The following is a 15969-nucleotide window of genomic DNA, read 5'->3' as shown; positions in this document are numbered from 1 at the left end:
CTTGTGGTCAGATAAGAAATGTCAGTTGATACTGTTCTCTTTGACTTCCAGTTTAGAGTACTTGAGTAGTAGTGATATTGTTAACATTTCATAATCATAAATATTGCTGAGTAGATCAAGGAAAGGGAAAAAACTTGAACTTTTATGCTACAGAAAGTTTAATGAAAATTTGAATAAAATATCTGAAGTCTCCAGAGAACTGTTATCAAAGCCTCACCTCATTACTGGAGTAATGTAAACTTAGACATAGAACAAATTCTAGTCTAGAACAGTGAAGGTTAATTATGCACATACACAAAACTGGTATGATGAAAGGCAAATAACATCCTGATTAAAACTGCAGAAACGTGGAAATAAAGCCAAGCTTTCATTTACTAATAGCAATTCCTCCCTCTCAGCATGTTCTCAGCCCTTATAAATCACAAGTTGCAGACAGCCGTAGCTTGGCTTTCTGAGGAGTAATTGCCCCTGAGAGTCATTCTTTTTTCCTATTCAGCTGTGATGTGTGACTTAACTTGAATCTTTGTTGAGGTTTCTGCCCTTTGGGGGGAGGGGGGATGTATACATGTGTTGCTGCTCTTGTTTTTCATATATGAATTTTTTGTGGATTATTTGACAAAGAAAATGCATGGCTATGTCTGTGAGGAAACGCCCTTGGGCCTCTTATCTCCATGGCCCGTCTGGGGATGGTAGCTCAGTCCTGGGGGGAGTGGATCCATCCTGTGCATCTTCTTACCAGCAGTGCTGCCATGGTGCTGCTGGTGAGGTGCTGATAGGAATAATTGATACACAAGAGCTTGTGCTCCACAAACCTCACTATTAGCGAATGTTAGGTTTGTACACTGACAACTACAGTCAGTGTGAGGGTGGAACCAGCTTTTACTGACTTTTCCTTAGGTACAGAATACCACACCTTCACAACTCAGTGCAGAATTTGTTATTGCTGTTTCACTGTTGAACATTTTTCCCCCCAGATACTTGTCCTTACGTTTCTTTCTCCTTTCCAACCCCCTAGTTCCATGCTATGGACACTTTGCACAAAAATGTCTATGACATTTCCAAGGCAATCTCTGCACTTGTGCCACAAGGTGGGCCAGTCCTGTGCAGAGATGAGATGGAGGAGTGGTCTGCTTCAGAGGCAAACCTCTTTGAGGAAGCACTAGAAAAATATGGAAAAGATTTCACTGACATTCAGCAAGATTTTGTAAGTATATAAAAAGGTGCCCCTGTGGTGACCAGCTCTGACTGGTGGCAGAGCTGGCTTGCAGCTTGTCTAAACTGTGTTCTTCATTGTGTGAGCAAGGGGGCTTTGAACTGGAGTGCGTGTCTTGCTGTAAAGTGGGGAAAGGGAGACCTCATACTAGTGACAGCCTGGTGTACAGTCAGAATTTCAAATCACAGATGATAGTTTTTCCTGTAGAAACGTTAATTTAGGATCACCTGTTCCACTACAGCCAAGGGAGGATGTAGGAAACTGTTGTGACAGCCGAGCTGCTCTAGAGTAATTTGTGTTTAAAGGAAGATAAATATTCGGCCTTCTGAAACGTGAAAATGTAGTCACCTTTACAATGTGGTTTCAGAAAGGGCCTTTTGAAAGTTTTCAAAAGGAATTCTGGGCATCCAAGGGAAGTGTCCTGTGTTAGGCCAAAGCACCACCCTAGGTGCTCAGCCTGCAGATTAAATGGAGCACTGTAAGAAGAGCCAAGTTTCACTGTGTCATTGTTCAGATGCTCTGGGACAAAACAAGTAGTTTCAGTGTTGTTTGTCCTGTGCTCTAATCTATTAGAGGGACTTGGAAACAGCAGCACACTCTGTGGTCCTGCTGAAATCCTCATGCTTCTCATGCAGAGAACAGAACTGGCAGGGCACAATTCTGTTAGCAGTTTGTTTTGGTTTGGTTTTTTTTTTTAATGGGCCAGCTCCATTGAAGCCAAACGTATCAGAGCTGTGATACTGTAGTTGTGACTCCTGCTTTAACTGCTGCTGAAGCAGAGTCTGAGCCTGTGGGATTCCTTCCACATTGTGCCTCTCTGGAATGGTTTGCTGTCAGCCAGTGCAGCATGAAGATTTACCTGCAGCCTGTTCCACTTTTACACTGAAAGCTCAGAGTATTTTGAAAGGGCATTTAATTTAACATGGGTCCCATGTGCATCTAATCCCCTTTGTAGATTCAGACTGTCTTTTTTTTTGAGGAGGGCTAGTAGTTGCAAGACTGCTGCAACCATTAGTCAGAAGAATCCTGTGAATTTCAGTGAGACTGTGTGCCAACTCCCTTCAATAAATGCTGGTTTTCCTTTGTGTCCCCAGCTCCCATGGAAGTCCTTAACAAGCATTATAGAATATTACTATATGTGGAAAACTACAGACAGATACGTTCAGCAGGTAAGAGAGTCAGAATCACCTCCTTCATTCTAACAGAAGTTGTTTTTCTTGCCTGTGAAACCAAGCCTTGTTTATTCTCCTCCTTGGGGGGTTCAGCCTTTCCAACAGGTGAGTTCTGTTATGATCAGCCTCTTGTCCCTAAACTCATCAGCCCTTCTGTGGATACAAACAGCATTGGCAAGAGTGCATTCTTTTCATGTTTGCTGCTACCCTGTTTGCTCAGAGCTTTTTAATGTCTGGTTTGGAATTCAGCAGAGGAGGGAAGGCAGGGCAGTTGCTTTTTGACTGTGGAGTTCAAGGTTCCCTTCAGTGACTTCTTGGAGGGGCAGTTGCTGTGCAGGAGGCCCCACCCTGATTCCCCAGCATTGCTGCCCATGGCTTGGGTGGCAGATGCACGAGGCTGCCCCATGTAAGCTCTGTGAGTCAAGTGTTTACCTGGGAAGTGTCACTGGCTCCAATTCCCAGGCTTATTATACTTGAGAATCAACTTTTGAGTAGTGTTTACAATCATTTTTATCTCTGCTTGTTTAAATACAAAGGCTGGCTGGTACTGACAAAAAGCAAGCACAATGCAAGTGGCATGCAAATTCTTGCAGAGTATCAGTTGCTGAAAACTACTCACAGTATTTGACAGGAAAACTGAGTAAAAGAAGGGAGAAATTTAGAATGGGTTTTTCATTATAATTATCAGTCCTGAGATGAGGCATCTAGTTGAAGTATTAGAAAAAGTGGAATTGTGACAATGTCCTGCCTTAACTTGTTTCCTTGGAAATTCAACCTGGGATAAAGACTAGGTGCCTGAGGCATTGACCAATGTTTGCCATGTGCTGTAATGTGATTTTTACCATTTTCTTGCTGGCTGGGGCACTGTTGAAACTAGAGGTCCCCTCATGACAAATGAGCACTCTTCTTTTGCATCAATTATATTTCACTTTTATTAAAAGTATTAGTGGCATGCTCATTCCACTATTTCCCTAAGTTCATTCTTTGACTGAAACTTTTCATTCTAGGTAGGAAGTGGGTGGTAGGAACATGAGATAGTGATGGAAGCTGGTATGGTTGGGAAGAATAATGCTCATGTTTTTTTCTTCCCCATTGTTTTCTCCATTTTCTTAAAGTTTGTTTTTGCATAGGCAAAATTGCAGAGGAGGTAATTATGTGAAGACTTTAATTATTTGCTCTTGCAGCAGTTAAAAAACACCCTAAACCTAAAGTTTCTTATACTGGCTTGTTCTGTTCCTGGGCACAGGATTTTCTCTCGTGGTTATGCTGCACCTTACATGTGCTGCCCAGGAGTTTACCAGGATGTAGGATTTGGGGAAAACTTCCAATTAGAGACTCTGCTCTTGGGGACAGTATAAGCTGAACAGTAGAAGCTGCAGTGCAGAGACACCACATCAATTAGGTCTGAATTGAGCTGAAGACTCATCTCAAATTCCCAGATTGTATAAGCAAATAATACCATGAAACATTTATAAAAAGCTTGAGAGAGCTATCTATATGTAACCACAAAGAGAAAGCATAGGAAGTTGTAGTTCAAATAATGGTGTATTACATTTGTATTTTACTTGATGAGGGCAGTGTCTTTGACAAAGTACATCTGTTACCCTTTTTTCCATCTGTTTCTTCAGTGTTTGTTCTTTGCAGACTCTTCCCTTGGTCTAATACCACAAAATGATTCTGAGTCTTGACAGCACTTTTGTACATAAGATACAGAAAATATCCCAAGTAAGGATATGCAAAGTGTGTACCTCGAGTTTTTGCACTTCCACTTCCCTCTTTCCAAGAACATGATTAAATTATATTCCAAGTCTGTATGTTACAGGGTTTAATAATAGTATTAATAACTTGCCTATTCTTATAAAATCTTTGGTTGAATGAACATTAAAAGTACGTTTAAATTGTCTATTTCTGTGAGTTAAAAAACATAGCAATGAAGATTTGTGTCACCAACCAATTGCCTGCTTGGATGAAGAAGCAAGAGTTAGTTGGGAGCTGTTTGCATCCTACTGGATTTCTGTGTTTCCCTTGATGTTTTCTTGGCATGAGGGAACACTGCCATAGTACTGAATCACAATCTCTTTGTTTCTTGCCATTGAGAAAGGGGCATTTTGAGTTGCCTTTGACAGAAGGCCCATTCTGAGAACTGAACAGTAACTTGTACTCCTGTTGGTGTACCTGAGATCAGAAGGCTCAGTGCAGCACTGCCTTGTCTTGTGAGTAGGACACTGAGATGAAGATGTGTGCAAATTGGCTTCTTTTGGAGCGTGCACTTGCATCTCTTTTCCAGTAATTTTTATTTGAAGATAACCTTTCAAAGATTACCAGCATAAGTAGGAGCTCAGTCATCTGGAGAAAGACCGACCCCAAGAACAGAGCTGCTAGGACTGATTCTACTACGATGGCAACACAGGATTGGTGTTTTAGTGCAGGCTCCTGAATGCCTGTCCACAGTGATCCCAAGAGCTGTCCTGTCAATAACAGCCTTTCAGAGCTGTCATGAACAAAATGAGGGTGGTGCATTCCAAATCCACTATCCTGGGTCTCCTTTGAACGTGTTCTTTTCCTGGGACAGATTTTCTGTGTCAGTACACAAGTGTCTATTTCTGATTAAGGAAGGTTTGAAATGGCTTTGACTGTTTGACAGCTGTTTGTTGACTTCTCCCAGTGATTTGAGAGCTCTGAGGGTTGATGTGGTGTTTGGCTGGGCCTACATTTTCATTCAGTTAGAGGTTGAGTTCTTGCGTAGTTGTGAATTCCAGGGTGATTTTTTTAAAATACTAAATGCTTCTACTGTTGTGCTTATCATTAGGGGAAGTCCTGAAAACTTGAAAACATTAAATTTTCCATGGGTTGAGACAAGCCTGGGACATGGCAGTGGCAGATGATTGTTTGAATTAGTCACATTCTTTCTGAGAGTTAAAGGCTTTAATTTAGTTTTTCCATTTTTATTTGTTTCTGAGGAGCAGGTAACTTCAAGGGGAAGATCAAATACTATCAATTTCTACTGTTCTATTTTTTATGTGGAAGTGGCATTAGAGAAGTATAGGAGGAATAGACAGTAAAAGTTGGTTTTAAGGTCTGCTTGGTGAGAAGACACTGGGAAAAGTGGAAATACCCTTACATTTGACTCCACAAAGTTGAGATCTCTGGGTCAGTCTTGATGCAGATAGAATGCATATTTCTGAAGGGATGTAAGCCTGCTTTGTACCTAACCCAGAGCTGTGAGTGATGTCTTAATGTACCAGCCTTCATAAAATTCTGTGTGCTGAAGTGTAGAAATAACATAAATGAAAGGTTTTTCCAGGTTTGTGGGATGTTTTATCCCCAAACACCTCCTGTTAAACCTGTGGTAATATGGAACTCAGTCACTTCCTTGCCAAAACTGCCAGAGACCATAGGTACAACCCATCCATTCTGAGATGTGTTGCTGGAGCACAAGCAGCTGGGAGCATTTCTCCCAAATGCATCACAGACTAATTCCCTCTTCTGTCCCACCTCCTTGACCTCCATTGTGTGTTCAACACTTGTATGCTCAGGGGTTTGAAAAAAGAATAAGCAGTGTGAAAGTTCTCCTTCTGAACCCAGAAGGTGTAATTTGTCTTTCCTATCATAAACTAATAAAGACTTAATATTTGAGTATATCTTAGGCATCCCCACGCTATCCACCAACCTTGTGCTGTGGAGGTTGAAATATCCACAGTGTTCCTGGATTACTTTTGTTATTTCCTCTTTGTAAGTGTTCACTCTTCAGAAAATGACCACAAACATTTGCTCTGATACGTCACCTATTATAAAACTCTTTCAAGCTCAGTGGGTAGGATGGCAAATCTGGGAGAGGATATATAAAAGACAGATGTTTGCACCAACTTGAATGTACAGTGCTTAGTATTTTAATCCCTTGGTCCCTGTGGGATAGATATGTTGATAGTATCTTCCTTTTATAGATGGGAAAAATATGATGAGGTAAATAAGAGGATATACTTAAGATCTGTATATATATAAATAATTCAAAAAGATTTTTTAGGCCAAACTACTAGAAAAAGTTACAGATGTTCTGGGTTTTTCTTGGGAGTGAGGACATTCATAACTACATCAGACAGCATTAAGAATTTATAGCAGGAATATGCTTCAGGCACAGATCAATTAATAACTGGCAAAGGACCTAGCAAAGCACTCTATCAGGGAAGGGATTATTCTGAAATTGTGCACAACTACATTTCAGGCACCTTTCTTTTGTACCTTCTGGGATCAGTCACTGCCAGGAAATAGGAAACCCATCATATCTCTATTGATTGCCCACAGCCACAGGTACTTAGTGCAGAGCCTCTTCTTACCCAGGACATTGTGGTGCCTTCTGGAAACCCTCAGTTCTCCTGGTGTGCTGTTTGTCATAGGGGTGTGTGCCCTTTGTTGTGTGCTGTGCTGCTCCCCAGGCAGCAGGGAGAGAGGAGGGTGTTGTGAGGTCCAGGTGACTTAGGGCAGTTCTTGGCTCAGGGCTTGCTCCATGGTCATCAGTCACAAAGGAAACCTGTGGGGTGAGGTTAACATTCGTCACCTGTTTACCAAAATACTGCTTAATACCCTAAATTAGCCACATACCCAAGGCAAGTAAGTGGCTTTAAGCTGTGCACAGGAGAGTGTTGTAGTTACTGGTAATGTTTTGTGCTTGGATGAAGCTCTTGCATTCATACATTTCCAAAACTGTCATAACATAATGATGCCATACAGTCCCTTTGGGAGATGTTGTCAAGAAAACTGCAGCTTTTTCCTCTCACAATCTAGAAACTTAAAACGCACTACAGTCCTCTACCAGTTTAAGTTTCCTGAATTTCCAGTCTCAAGGAAATTGGAATCTGGTACTGGTCATCAAGCAGTATTTGAAGCTGTTTGGCAGTGTCTGGTGTTGGATTTCCATGTATTTCCTGGGGGGACTACGAGCTCTGGAGCTGTTCATCTGCTGATGTAGGTGCCTGTGGCAGTCTGGGCCTGGAGCATGAAGTCTTCTTTTTCAGCTGAGGCTGTGTGTGGAACAGGCTCCAGTTCCTGAGCTGAAGGGCATCTGAGCATGCATTTTGTTAAAAGGATCATTTTTTTGTGTAGTGTCTCTGGAAGGTAGAGGAGGATTTCTGATGCTGTTTGGAGAACCATGGTGACAGCACTTCTTGGGGCCCCTCTTTGGGTGCTTTTGTTTCTTATATCAAGATGCTCAGTTATGGTGTCTTGAAAATAATCAGTTTGAACCTGCAGTTCATATTCAGGAGAACCTCTTCAGTTCCATGACTGAAGCAAGGTGTGTGTTATTGCCTCCTGCACATCTGTGGGATTGATAAGGATTATCTCCATCAGGTCTTTGTTTGGGCTCTCTGGAGGCCAGTTTTCAGGCAGCAGTTCTTGTCCTGGGTGGAGTTTAACAGAGGCAATCTGGGAAACTGGCCCATTCCAGCAGAAAGGAGTCAGCCAGGAGTGCAGCTCTCTGTAGGTGTAGCCATTAGGATAACTTCCAGAGGTTCTGTTTTCTCATTCCTTGCTCTCTTGTCTGACAACTTCACTTTGGTTTCTAAGATAGGGTGACTGTTATTTACAGGAAAAGGGAAGAGGGGAATTCTTCAGTAGTCCAGAGAGCTTTGGTGAGGAACTGTCAGTGTGTCCGACGGAAAATGGTTGTTTAAAACTGTCCTGATAAAAGCTTTATGCTTACAGGAAACATTTACTTTGTTGTTTCTGTGTGTGTCTGTGGTGTCTCTGTAAAAACAGTTTTTATGTTTGTCCAGCTCCTCAGTGATACACTCTTCAATTTTATTATGTTTTCTGATGCTTCCTGCTTCTATGAAGATACTGACTTGAGCTTTACAATTATTTTCCTAGACTGTGCCTTGAGGCTGCTGCATAGCAAATGTTAAGCTAGCCTGTTTTGTTTGTCTGGAATATCCCCATGCTGCTGGTTTGTCTGGAGAACAGTGTCACAGCTTTATGCAGACAGCTGGTATCAGCTTTGAGCAGAGGTTGAACTAGACACCTCCAGAGGTTCACCCTAAATTTATTTAGCAAATGTAATAAAGAGAAAACTTGAATCTCAGAGTGTCTCTCTTACTGCTTAAATGGTGAAGGTATGAGTTATAAAAGGAGTTATTGATCTTCCTAATGTCAAAAGAAAAATATCCTGTGTCACTGAGCCTTCAGAAATTTAGGGGTATCAACACAAAAGTCTTACTTGAAACTTTGAATTGGTGCAGCTGTTGAGGAACTGTGATGGAGAGGTGGTATTGCTGTATCTCTTACTGTCCAACTGGTGAATGTTATCATGGAGAATTGACAGTGACATGTCAGATTTTCTTCTGCAGGGAAAATAAAAACTTTTAAAAAGAGGAATTTGATTTGAAGTGAATGGGAATGAAAAGTTTGTCCTCATTTATATTAGCTTGACATCTCTTTGAACTTTTTGAAAAGCTACATAGTTATGTGATGCCCACAGTTGTCTTCAGTGAATATTTTTTTGTTGGAAGGAGATTTAGTGGTAACTGCTTGGTAAATAACTGCTGAAGTCTTTCTAGGTTTACTACTTGACTCAGCTAAGATGGCTCTTATTTTCTTTTTATTTTAACCATTTTCTTTTTTCTATTCAAAGAAACGATTGAAAGCAGCAGAAGCAGAAAGCAAGCTAAAACAAGTGTATATACCCAACTAGTAAGTATCTCTTGTTTTGTTTTTTATCTCATTGTAGAGGGATTGGTGTAGCATTTTCTATGTCCTAGCAATATTATTATTTCCTGGTTAGGATGTTGTACTAAGTGTTGCTCATTTCCTGCATTCTCTGTAATGTTCCCATCCTGAAGTGACTGTTAATTATCTTCTAATTTTTCTTTTTGTATGGACTGGGAGTTGGAGACTTACTGGCAGATCAGCATGGTTGTGAACAAAAGTGTAGCTAATTAACTGCTTAATAATCTATCTGTTTTCCTTAATTGTTCTCAGCAGTGGATCACCAATGCCTGTTTGCTATATATCGTTATATATTAAAAATAATGTATAATTATTTATAGGTGTACATATATTTTAAAACAAAATATTTCGTAAAATGTGTCTTCTCTTGCATTTCATCTGCATAGCCTAGTCAGTAGTAGTTATAATGCAGAACTTCTAGTCTACCCTTTCCTTTCACTTTTCAACTTTCACTCCCAGATATGCTCCCCTGTGTTTTATCCCCAATAACTTCTTTGCTCTTTTATGCTGTCTCCTTTTAAATATTTATGAACTTCTACCATCTGTTCTGTTACTTTAGATAAAACTAATTTTTATATATTTAGCTTGCAAGACAGCCCCTTATTTCTTCTGAAAGTAGAGGATCCATGATCATATGTCAATACCTCTCAGGTGAATTTACTAAAAATGAGGTGTAATATTCAGAGTGAAGCCAAATAGATTTCTTGTCACACAATTTTTCAACAGTATTGCTTTTTGTGGATGGTGTTACTCTGCAGGGGGACACTGGACATCAAATTAAACACGAATTCACAATGTGATAAGCTCATAAAGCAAAAGGCAGTATAATTTAGACTGCAGATGCAAAAGGATATTGCAGACGAGAGAGCCTGGCAGTCCTGCTGTTCTCTTGGATTAGAATGTGTGGAGGGAGGGCTTTGTGTTTGGAAGGTTGTGGTGTTCATTTGATAATGGCTGCCTGGAGTGGCATCTTATCCCTCAGCAAGGTAATTTTTTTTCCTACCTAGAGAACACATAATCAGATCAGCAACTTAGCTCCCTGCTCCAGGAAGAGACCTGGCTCTGCCCACATGGCTGCTCTTCTGTCTCTGGCTTTGATTTCCAGTCACGGTTCATTTTATGAGTGTTGTACCTTAACTTACATATTATTTAATTGATAAAATGGGGGATACATTTTCCTCCTCCTTCAATATCCTTTCATGTATATCAGGGAAAGTAGCAATTACATGACTTACTTAATCCCACAGGAATGTTTCTTCTGTGTTCTTGCTATTAATACCTCTAAAGGTGGCAATAATTAAATATTTCTAAGCTTTTTGGATTACTTCTACACAAGCTTGAGTACAAGGGCTGGCATATAGAGACTCTATGACATCTACATTATCTTGTGACCTAGAAGGAGATTATATTCTTGGCTTGTAATAGCAATGCACGGTGTAGGGATCTAAATACCAATGTTATTGATTTGTCCTTATCATGTTACTGAGCCCATTCCTGTTTCTAGGCTTGAGCCATAATGATCCACTTGTCACCTCAAAAATAAATTACTTGATATAGGCTGTCACAAGACCTATGCAGAAGTGTATCACCTGATTGACTGAAACCCATTTTAACAGTAACTGGTGTAAAATTGTTGGCAGTGAGAGACTCTGGAGGATATCAGGCTCAAACAATTTTACCTTTTTTTTTCCTCTGGCTGTCTTCCATTGATAGGGCTCTTGTTTGTTTCTCTGATGGTAAATAGGAAAATGTAGCAGAGAGGAGGAAGATAATAAGAAAAAGAATAGAAGCTGTCTTCAAAGGTCACATATGTGTTACGCAGTGACAAATAGCAGCTCTGTGTAAAGCTTTAGAGTTGATATTTTTTAACTTGAAACTGTGCCCCAAATTTTTTGATGCAGGTAACTGAAGCATGGAGGGTCATACAGGTAGTTGATGTGAGGTTATCAAGCCCTACACCAAAGTCTTAGAAAAACACTTCTGACTCAGACTGAATAAGCATTTCTGTACCTCTTCCAAGAATAACCCTGGTTTTGGGGCAGACATTTGTAGTTGACTCGACAGAACCTGATGTCTATAAATATGGCTTTGCAATGAAACTCTGGCTGAAAAGCACTGATGTGCTTTCCTGGTGAAAGGAAAAAGTGTAAAATCAGTTTAACTCAGGAAATACTGAAAAACAAATGTTTCAGTTGTTTTCTGTAGCACTGTCTGTGTCAGTGTGAGTGGTGTTGAAGCAGCAACAGAAATCTGAACATGCAAAGAGATTCCACATTCTCACCTCCTCATCCTGCATCTTCCAAAGTGAGTGCAGTGCTTGAAAGACCTTGATGCAGGTGTAGTCTCAGACTCTTTCTCCTTCTAGTGTGTACCCAAACATACTCCTCAGGTTGTTGTGGAAGCTGTGCTCTGCTTTTACTAATCTTGCAGGCATCATATGTACCATCTTCTTTTTGATGAAGATCTTGTTGTGTAGCTTGTGCTTTTTGGGATTAGGACATCTGCAGTTGTGAAGGCTGAGACATCCAGTTTTGTGTGGCTTTTCCCTCATTTGCTTTGATCTAAGTGATACCAGAAGGGGTAAGAACAGAAATGAAAGAGTGAACTGCTCCACACATTTCCAGTCTCCAAAATGTAACTTTTAACTCTCCATCTGTATGTGTTAATGAATACATTCTATTTACAGTATTTTATCTGAGACTCTCAAAGCACATTGACAAGCTGCAAATGCAGCCTCTCAAAGGCTGTGAAGCAGGGAAATACTGTTCTCCCTACTGTGCCCCTTTTGTGAATCCAATAGAGAAACTGGAGTAATAGGTCAAAGCTTTGGTTCACTACAAGGGGCAACTGCTTAACAAGCTGAAGATAATTCCTTTGTCTGTTTCTTGGTTATCCTCTACTTGAGGAGGAAGATCGTTTTTCTTCCCTGTTTCATTGTGCAGAGGTCCATGGCAACATGGAAAACTAAAAAGGTGTAATGCTGCTCTTCCCTCTGTAGCTGTGCTAGTTAAAATGGCAATCCCCAACATTTTGTTGGAGAAAGCTGTTCCTATTCAGAAGGCATTGTTTAATGGTCATTAGACCTGCTCTTAGAAGTGGGTATTCACAGGAGGTTGGAGAGCTGTGAGGAAAGCTCACCTCTGTTGCCTGGATCCAAACACTTCCATTAGATGCCCAGAGATGAATGGTGCAAATGTGCCTTAAAAAGGATTTTAAATTGTTTTTATTTCTGAGGTTTTATTTCTAACTTGTTGCATCTAGCAACAAAACAAGTTAGAAATAAACTTCTAAGATTCTTCTAGGGTTCTTCAATAACAGGAAATATTCACAGGATAGTATTGAGTTGATAATTATTTCTAACAACAAAAATTTTATCACTGTGCTATGGGCCAAATGCTGTCTACTCATCTGCTGAAGGGATATCAGTCTTCTGTGGGGATCAGGATTATCTGCAAGTTGGGTCTTTTTTGTGCAGAGGTCTCAGTCTCTGTTGACAGGCTTCTCTCTGCATATGCTTTATTGCCTCCATCTCTTCCCTTGGGACTGAGCTGAAGAATACAGCCCAGAAATCTGCACTTCATGGTCCCTGTTCCAGCATAACTGACTGCTCCTTCATAACTGAAACCCCTTTAAGAGACTTCCATTCCTGAAACAAGAACTGGAAATGACAGTTTGCCATACCATCAGTATTCTCACTACCTTATTTGCATCTTTAGCTTCAGCTTCATTAATTGCTTAATGATTCATCCAGTTACTCATCTGATTCTCTTGTTAATAGCTGTGGCAGGCTTTGGTGATATCAAACAAGTTTAATTAACATATCATCAACAATTAAGAGCTTTTTCATTCTCATATGATGAAAACATTATTTGCCACTCAGAAACTTGACTGTAGCTTTGGAGCAGGACACTCTCTGGTGCTTGCTGCAGCTTCACTTCTTGTAGTGCTGCAGAATCCTGACATTTACCTCAACTACAGCATGTTAGTCCTTCTGATCACCGTGGTTTGGTGATCAGCTTGCATCAGTGCATGCTTTCCACTCGTGTTTTAATAGGCTTGATAATGGTTTTAGAGAGGATAATGGAGTCAGGCCATGATCCTCCTTTCTAGTCCCAATTCTTTGGACATGCTTTGTTGGGTTTTGCTGATGGATGTCAGACTATTCTGCTATGTTTTTGGGGAATAAATCCCAAGGTATAGAAGGGAAGCAACAGGCCTGATGTTGAAGCATAAGGCCTTAGTTTTCTTTACTTCAGTCTCTTCTTTGTGAAGCAACACCGCCTGTGGCAGTGTGTCTGGGAGGGCTGTTTGTTCTGCAGTACTGGGGCAATGTTTGCATATGGAGTTTGCTGGTGAATCATTGGCAGAAGTTCTTTTGCAGCAGGTTACTATAGTGACATCCCAGAGCAGAGGAGCGTGACTGTTCCCTCTTTCAACTGCCCCTTTGTTAAACTGCCCTCGGATCTCCTGCCATCTGCAGGGTCAGAACTTGGTGCCTTTCTGATAAGCACCCTGAAACACTTTAATCTTTGGAGGAGCTGGGCAAATTAATAAGCAAAAGGAGATGAAAAAATATTCAGGCTTGTGAATTCATCTAAATGTCTTTTTTTTAATCTCCTCTGCTGCTTTTGAGCTGTGTATGTGCTGCTCAGTGCACTATAAGAACAAACTACTTACAGTGTTCCTGTGCCATTTGGCCTCCTGAGCTTTCTCTGCTACAAAAAGGCTCTGAATTTTACAGTGAGAACACTATCAGAAGTTTTTCCTGGACTGGACAAACACACTCTTCCCTCCTTATGCAACCTCTGTGTAGTTCCTGTAGTTCATTCACAGCAGAACTTATTTTGTCTCTGTCAAAATGGAGCTTTACTGAGCTCTGTATGTCAGGATCTGATTGGACATTTTCAGATAAGGAGGATGTTTTCTGGCTTGCAGAGCAGCATCAGCTTTCCAGTTGTCTTCAGAATTATGTCAGTTGGAACTCCTTTGCTTTTCATTGCTGAGAACATGACACCTGATGCTGGTGCCCCGTTAGAAAGAAATTAATTTGGCTCTATTCCCACAATGCTGTTTTTGTAGCTCTAGCCTGGGTGAAACACAGCAAGTATTCTGGGTTACTGCAATCACTGTGACTCCTGTGTCAGTGTGCAAATGTGTAAGAAAAGGAGGTTTCAGATAGCCATTTTAAGATATTTCTCCTTCCAAATCATGGGTTTGTTAGTTGGAAATAAAAGGAATATGCCCACGCCCTTCAGTCTTCAGGTAAGGGAATACGATAGGAATGTAGCCAGCATTGCAATTGGGGCTCATGTTCAGCAGTTGGCTCCAAAGCCTGCCTGCTCTTTGCTACTTCTATAATGTGAACCCTAACAGGACTCCAGAGTCCTTGCACATTTGAAGTGTGTTCTTGTGTGAAACTTTGTGTACTACTTCTTCCACCTTCCTCCATTCCCCAGAAGTCCTGTCCCTGCAATAGCAATATTCTGTCCTCCTCCTTCCCTCCCACGCCCGATTTTTTGAAGGCCTCATTTTCCCCCTCAGGCACTTCTTCCTCTGCAGAGATTTTGTGCTATTCCATACTGCTCTCCACGCCAAGGTTTTGTTGGCCTTCCATTCTCAGCTCCCACCAGTAGCTTTTGTTTTAGCTCATAGGTCTTGGCCTTTCCAGAATCATCATTTTAAAAGAGGGTATAGGGATGAGCTGAGGTGACCCAGATGTTGTTGTATGTTGGGTGTTTTTGTGGGAATTGTAGCCACATGATCCAAACTCTTGCAGTGAGACAACATGAAAATATTTGTGACTGCAGTCTAGGGTTGTATTGTGTACAACTTCTCTGATTAAAGCAGGCACTGCCCTCTCTCTGCCTGCTGCTCCTGCCCCCAGCCTTCTTTTTGGAGATTTAAGTAAAATATCTCTCATGTTGAGGACTTGTGAGATCTGTTTTTACCTGGATTCACATGTCTGGGATAGTGAATAAAATACAAGTCTACCTGGACTGGTTTATTGTTTGCTGAAAGGTTTTGAAGTCTTGTAAATGGCATCCAACTATCATTATAGTTATTTTCATTGTCAATATTTTAAAAATATTATTGAAGACAGTGTCTTCATAAAAGTCAGATTGCTGGTAATTACAGCTGGTTCTGGAAGCCCCATGCTGAATGAAATTTGAGTCTTTAGCCATTTTGGGCCATACTTTCAAAAGTCAAATAAAAAATTGCATGCTTCAATTAACACTTGTCATTCTTTTTGCTTTGTGTCTTAAGTAACAAGCCAAACCCCAACCAGATCAATGTAAATAATGTCAAACCAGGAGTGGTAAATGGTACTGGAGTCCAGGCACAGAACGCGGGAGCAGGACGGGCCTGTGAGAGCTGTTACAGTAAGTGCCAGAATGGCGGCTGAGATGGAAATGTTAAAGTCAAAGCTGTCTTGTGCTGGGGTGGGGGCAGAACTGGATATTGCAGCATTTAAAAGTTTGGGGTTTTTTGAGGTTGTTTTTGTTTAGTGTTTGTTTTGGTTTTTAACTACTAGTGTTACATTTGTATATAGAATTATGAAGTACTAAAGGGGCAGTTAGTAAATGTTCTACATAATTGCATGTAACTATTGAGTGAATATTTAAATCACTAATGTGTGAATTTGACAATTTTTTTTCATCATTTTTAGTAGTTTTTAAAATATGTGACACCATTGTGTTTGATCTGCTGCCTGATATTATACTGAGTTTTAATGATTGTGCTCCTTTATGTGGAGCCTGTAGAGATGCTGGAATGATGGTGTATGAGAAGTCAAGTCACAGACTCTGTACATTTTTCAGTTGTAAAATTAATATATGGGAAGTTCCTGAAGGCAATCTTTGCTGT

General features: G+C 40.6%; 1 protein-coding gene across 4 annotated transcripts in view; it reads left to right on the top strand.

The window, feature by feature from the left end:
- Positions 1 to 15969, top strand: part of MTA1 (metastasis associated 1) — a 75204-nt gene that overhangs the window by 34127 nt on the left and 25108 nt on the right. For all 4 annotated transcript variants that reach the window (XM_071435706.1, XM_071435705.1, XM_071435707.1 and 1 more), the window contains exons 9-12: positions 1016 to 1204; positions 2308 to 2382; positions 9011 to 9069; positions 15370 to 15485. In XM_071435706.1, the coding sequence (XP_071291807.1) occupies positions 1016 to 1204; positions 2308 to 2382; positions 9011 to 9069; positions 15370 to 15485 (439 nt within the window). The remainder of the gene's footprint in view (positions 1 to 1015; positions 1205 to 2307; positions 2383 to 9010; positions 9070 to 15369; positions 15486 to 15969) is intronic.

Source organism: Agelaius tricolor, unplaced genomic scaffold, assembly GCF_023055355.1.
Source record: "Agelaius tricolor isolate 1412-34295 unplaced genomic scaffold, bAgeTri1.0.p SCAF_11, whole genome shotgun sequence".
NCBI classification, from domain to species: Eukaryota; Metazoa; Chordata; class Aves; order Passeriformes; family Icteridae; genus Agelaius; species Agelaius tricolor.
Note: the sequence above shows the minus strand (reverse complement) of the source record. Positions and strands in the feature narration are given on the sequence as shown.